General features: G+C 36.5%; 1 protein-coding gene across 1 annotated transcript; it reads left to right on the top strand.

The window, feature by feature from the left end:
• Nucleotides 1–487: 487 nt before the first annotated feature.
• LOC138361304 (uncharacterized) lies at nucleotides 488–4,441 on the top strand. The gene is made up of 2 exons (XM_069320671.1): nucleotides 488–983; nucleotides 1,479–4,441. The coding sequence occupies exon 2, from the start codon at nucleotides 2,931–2,933 to the stop codon at nucleotides 4,254–4,256; it is 1,326 nt and encodes a 441-aa protein (XP_069176772.1). The 5' UTR covers nucleotides 488–983; nucleotides 1,479–2,930; the 3' UTR covers nucleotides 4,257–4,441.
• The last annotated feature ends 2,213 nt before the right edge of the window (nucleotides 4,442–6,654 follow it).

Here is a 6,654-nt window from a genome sequence, read left to right as displayed (position 1 = left end):
ACCCACCATATCTAATAATCATCTAAGAAATGTATAATTTCTATATCATATCTAAATCATATCAAAATCATATCTAAATCGTATCAAAATCATATTTGAATCATTAAAGATTCATTATAGCTTGATCCTGGATGACAATGGCACCATGAACACGTACGCAACAGGGGCCCTTTTGATGCCTACGTGACTTTGTACATGATTTCTCAAGGATCCAGAAGCTTCTAGAAGGACTTCTTAATTAAAAAACTATTGGAACATTGATTCAACATCCGGTAGGATTAAAAATCGAATCCTTAATAAGATCCAGTGGTACTTTCAAATACTACTAATAATCTTTATATCCTATATCTAATTATATTATAATCACATCTTATCTTAATCATAAGTCTAGACTGTAAAAATAATCAATCAATATTCATTGAAGGCTACCGTGCTCAGAGAGCATGGCAGGGCGATGGGGGGAGTGAAGTGCCCACCAACGATGCCTCGCGGCACTCCGCGTTTGTTTACAAATGAGTGAACAAGTGACTGATCCTTAGCGAACATTACCAGCTCAAGGACACCTTATTTAACATTTTTATCGCCAGTGAATACTCTCTAGAACTGGGGGAGTACCTGGACAATATCTACAAGGAAAATCCTAGAACATTCACATAAAATAGAGTGTATAGTGGAGATCAGTGACACGGTTTCCTCCACCTTCATTCATAAACTTTTATCTCGAATCATTCTTCTGCAACTGCAGGATAATCACGTAGCAACGCTACCAGATCATCATACAGCAACGCTGTAGCAAAATATCGTGCCTAAACTCGACAAGAGAGTTAATCAGTCTGGCAAACTTGTCAGACAGGCACCCCGACTGGCAGAGAAGTATATTGAAGGTTATTTGGTATATGATTGGCCAATTGTATGCTTGTGTAGCTTTAATATCCTATAAATCTGTCTGTTGGTTAAAAAGCGAGGCTAAGCCTCACATTTCAGTAAGTTTATTAAAATTGTAGTGTAGCTGTGAATCTTATCCAAACACTGAACTTCATGAGTGTCCATTCTGTCAGAAAAGAATTCAGCCTCAATAAGTAAAAACCTCACAAGTGTCCATAGCGTTGGAAGAGATTCACTCAAGCTAACTGTATCATATAAATTGAATATGTCTGCATATATATTTGAATATATAAATTAAGTTATCAATTGCTTGCTTAGTTATTTTTAAGTTATCATATAAGTTCATTTAATTGAATATAATTTCTAGTACTTGACAGTATTAAGACTACATTTAAGGTCATTTATTATACTTTTACAATTTAATTTGTTGTTTATAGTATAAGAACATATTGGCTGTTAAGTTATGGTACTAGGTTAGACTATGTATGTTTAAATCCCTGATTTAAACAGAGCCAGTGTTCAGTCATACAACTGAATTTATCAAATCTTATCCTTGTATAAAATACAAGCTGATGTGAGATCCCTGTCTACAGGTGGATTGGAACTTCTATCAACATAGTCATTCACCCCACCTGTCCCTTACAGCCCACAGTTTGTCATTAGGAAAAGAGGATTTAGGATTTACAACCCTAGCTAGAGATTTTAATTGAATTAATTTGCAGACAGTAATTTTTTAATTTAGTTCAGTACAAGTCCCTGGTAGTCTCCTCTTATATCAATCCCAGCAGGTTTTTCCCACATTAATGGTCCTTCGAACCTAGATAATAATGGTCCTTTGTACCTAGATATTTATGATCATTCGTTTACCGAATATTTCAATGCCAAATACATAAGAAACTTCTTGATTTTGCATTGGAATAATTCTTACATATTCTAGCCTAACCTAGCTATCAGCCAATATTTATCATAGCTATATATCTAAGTAAACAAATAGTTTGCAGTGGCTTAAGCCACCATATCCATTAACTAGTAAGCATTCATAGCATACTAATATTGGTTTGTGTTAAGAAACCACAGTACTTAAGTATATCAGTGTCACAGACACAACTGCATCTTAATCATAAATATCAATTATCTACCTCATTGTGGTAACATTACATATATATTTAAGTGTATTATCTTGCATTATCTCTAATCTACTGATTTTCAGAGCTGCTCATTACATAATATTCTTTAAAAAAGTGTTATCATCACTGTAAGAGCATTCATTACAATCTAACTATAATCAACTATATCATACCCTATAACAGGTAAAACCAGTAGACATTCTACTGTATTTTATCTAACAATTATTATGGTAACAGATTTTGTAATAACTTTGCAAAAATAGTGCCATTTACTATTTTTAAAAAATTATTACAAGATTTACCAACTTGGTGCATTCGTGCATTCGGGTCACAAATCAAATTATTACAGTACTTTTGATAATTGAACACCTGCTACAACCAGATTCCAGGGAGGAAATGAAGGACGATCTTTGGAATCATTACCTAAGTAGACAGGAAAGCTCATTTATCAAAATACATTAACATCATACATATTTATCAGAAAAAAGAGAAAAATCTCGGAATCTCCGAAACTCGGAAAAGGTCAAAATGACTAACAGTATTCCACCTGCAGCTGAAACAGAAAAGAAGAGGACACAAAGTGTCTAAAAAATCACTTGAATCTACAGCCTACAGACCATTTAAATCAGGTGATAGACAAATGTCATCATCACTTGGCTACAATAGTCTACAATTGGGGATTAAGACCAATCTTAATCTCACAACACAATCTGAAAGGCTAACAGCCCATTGACAATGTCAATACAAATATTATCATCCATCTAAGATAACTATCTTAATCCAAGAATAAAGTCTTGATCACCTAATCTCATGCTTTCACTGGAGTGAAAGCAGCCTCAGAAAATCTGAAGTTAATCAAGCATCTCAAAGAGACTTACTTAATAGAAAAGGCAAAGCAGAGAAAAAAGCAAAAGCAAAATGCTTCATCACATCATGAATAATGTAGATACACATTATTACAGATACAATTCATCCTTTAAGGAAATCCTTGGAGGAGTACAAGTGTTACATGCTTGTATGACCTACTTGCATGTAATTACTTACCTACAAGTTTTACATACTTGTAACAACATCTTATCACAAAGCCAAATCTTTGATGGACTTCGAGCTTACGTACAAAGATTACGAAGCCGAGGAAAACTTAGATCTCAAGAAAAAATCCCCAAAGGTGAATCCACGGACAAAAATAAAAATGTCCAAAATGGCAGTCAAAAATCAAGGCAACAAAATTCCTCTTCTGCAAAGTGGAAAAAGAATAATGTTGGCTCTTATGCTATATCCCCCACAGTTAACAGAACTGTAGGAAACCAAGCTCCTAAGACAGATAAGACAAAAGGAGCTACAAGTGCCCCAAAATGTTTATTCTGTCAAGAAGCACATACCATTTATCAATGCACAGTTTATGTAGGCCGTGCCAGTCGAATCGATCGACTGAAATCTCTGAACAGGTGCATCCGTTGTCTACGGAAGCACGATACAAGTGAGTGTATCACTCAATTGCAGAACTGCCAATATTGTCATAAAAGTGTACATCACACAGCACTCTGTAGTGATATTAACACTCAATCCAGATCACAGACTTCCAATAATCAACCTGCATCTCAGGCAAAGCCCAAAGATGATAATACCACAACAGCCGTACAATTCTGTACAGTAATGAGCAATGTCAACGACTTGGACACAGAAATTGTTACAGCAGCCATATTGCCTACTGCACAGCTAGAACTATGCAATCAAGGAATTTGTATTCCAACTAGAGGCTTTTTTGATCAAGGGTCACAGAAAACCTTTATCAGTAAAAAGATGGCAGAAGATTTACAACTTAAATCTTCAAAGCAAGTATCTACCTCCATATCAGGGTTTTTTACTAATTCTGGTCGTAGAACCTTTCCAGTAGTAAAACTCAATGTCTGTCTAGGTACATCCCAAAGGACAGTAGAAGCCATAGTAGTTGATAAAATTCCTACTGAAATGGAAGTGACTGGTCTGACAGCAACTATTAAATTCCTAAAAGAAAAAGGAATCCAATTAGCAGATCCTCTACTCGATTCTGACTACATAGGAGATATCGGAATCCTGATTGGAGCTGACTACTATCATCGATTCATTCTGGGATCAGAAGAATCTATGGGTATGAATATACTCAAATCAGCAGGAGGCATATTGATGACAGGACCTATACTAGATCTTGAACCTTCAACTCCTGAAAAATCACATCATACAGAAACTGTAATAGTGGCATGACTAGGCAAAGAACAGTCACCACTTAAAATCCCCCACATGATTGATGATGGATTAGAATCTGTACATCAATTGTGGGAACTTGATGCCATAGGAATAATTCCTGAACAACCAAGTCCTGATGATGTCTGTGCATACAATCAGTACTTAGAAACTGTACAGTACCATGATGGACAGTACTGGGTAAGGCTACCATGGAAAATCAATCATAAAACCTTACCTACCAATTATCACATGGCTTACAGTCAATTTAAATCTCAACTAGCAAAGCTAAGAAAAAGGCCTGAGCATTTAAAACTCTATCATGAGATTATTGCTCAACAATTAAAGAATAAATTCATCGAAGTCGTGAAACATGACAATAAGCAAACAGGCCATTTTTTACCTCACATGGCTGTAATGAGAGAATCAAAAACGACTCCTTTACGGATAGTTTTTAATTGTAGCTCTAAATCTGGACCCCAAGGAACCAGTCTAAATGATTGTTTGCAAACAGGTCCAAGTCTAACTCAGAAATTGTATGACATACTGTTGAAGTTTAGACTTAACAAATATGCGTATTCAGCAGATATAAGTAAGGCCTTTCTAAGAGTTGGCTTACAGGAAGAAGATAGAGACTTCACTAAGTTTCTATGGGTAGAGAACCCAGAAGATGTCAATAGTTCTGTAGTGACTTTCAGATTCTCATCAGTTCTTTTTGGCGCGACAAGCAGTCCATTTCTATTGCAAGCAACTCTAGATACTCATCTGAAGAAATCATCAAGTCCCTGTAAAACTGAAATCAGTCAAAATCTATATGTAGATAATTTTCAAGGGACAGTTAACAGTACTACTGAACTGTTACAATTATATCAAGAGGCTAACAAGGAGCTACAAGGTGCAAACATGCCACTACAATCTTGGGCCTCTAATAATGCAACATTGAATAATCAAATAGCAAGAGATTACCCTGAATATCACGTACCAGAATCACAAAAGGTGTTAGGTATGGATTGGGATTTAATCTCGGACACAATATCGATCAAATCTGTGCCAGTAAATTACAACATCACTACAAAAAGGGATTTGCTTTCACAAGTTAGCAAAGTATTTGACCCACTTGGTCTACTAAATCCTTTGACTATCAAGTGGCGTTTATTGGTGCAAGAAGCATGGAAGGCTAAGGTTGGTTGGGATGATCCACTACCAATCCAGTTACAAAAAGCTTGGATGGAAGTAGCTCAAGAACAAACTTTAGTTGAAAAGATAATCTTTCCAAGACACATAGTCGAGGAAAATGAAGAAGTATCACTACATGTATTCGCAGACTCGTCAGCCAAAGCTTTTGGAGCTTGTGCTTACTTAGTGACTTCTAATCAATCATATCTTATCACCTCTAAGGCCAGAGTCGCTCCATTAAAAAAGAGGACTTTGCCTCAGATGGAACTAACAGCACTGCTAACTGGTACACGCTTAGCTGTGCATATTAAACAAGTCTTTTCTACCATGAACATCAAAGATGTCATCATATGGTCTGACAATGAAGCTGTCTTACAATGGGTACGAAACGACAACTGTCCAACTCCATATGTAAAAAATCGCGTCTCGGAAATTAAAGAAATTTCCGCAGGCTTTCAATTGTTGCATGTACCAACAAAGGATAATCCAGCTGATCTCTTATCAAGAGGTATGACATTTAAACAGTTTGCAAAGGCAGATATTTGGTTTCATAGGCCTCGATGGTTAGTGAATGGTAGTTGGCCTGAACAAAAGCCACACGTCATTACGACACAAACCATAACTACCACCAGGCAGCAAGCTCAAATATCAGTCTTGGATTGTACTCGTTACTCCTCGCTCATCAAATTAATCAATGTAACACAGAACGTGTTTCATTATCTCAGGAAAAAAGGTATAAAATACACTTTTCCTGATGCACTTATCTATTGGGTAAGACAAGCCCAGAGAGAAACTTATGGGAATAACTATGAAAATCTTCCTCGTAAGTTAAAACACAATCTCGGTCTGTGGATAGACCAAGAAAATCACAACATTCTGCGTTGTGGAGGGAGACTTAAACACGCAGATATCAATCTAGATACCGTGCATCCATGGCTTTTACCAAAAAATCATTGGATCACAAGGTTGATTGTGTTGCATACACATCAACAAATCATCAAACATGGAGGAGTGTTAGACACACTCACACAAATCAGACAGCAGTACTGGATTCCTCAGGGAAGACAGTCAGTCAAATCAATCTTGAAGAATTGCATGATATGCCGAAGGTACGATGCAAGAACTTGCTCTTATCCAGGGCCACCACCCCTACCAAAGGAACGAGTGGTCCATCTACAACCTTTCAAAACGACAGGAGTAGATTATACAGGAGCAATATATCTAACAGGGACTGCAGATAAGC

The sequence above is a fragment of the Procambarus clarkii genome, unplaced genomic scaffold (assembly GCF_040958095.1).
Source record: "Procambarus clarkii isolate CNS0578487 unplaced genomic scaffold, FALCON_Pclarkii_2.0 HiC_scaffold_297, whole genome shotgun sequence".
In the NCBI taxonomy this organism is placed as follows: Eukaryota; Metazoa; Arthropoda; class Malacostraca; order Decapoda; family Cambaridae; genus Procambarus; species Procambarus clarkii.
This window is presented reverse-complemented; position numbering and strand designations above follow the sequence as displayed.

Bases quoted from the DNA above. Each gene is read 5' to 3' on its own strand.
- LOC138361304 (XM_069320671.1), top strand. From the start codon at position 2,931: ATGCTTCATCACATCATGAATAATGTAGATACACATTATTACAGATAC.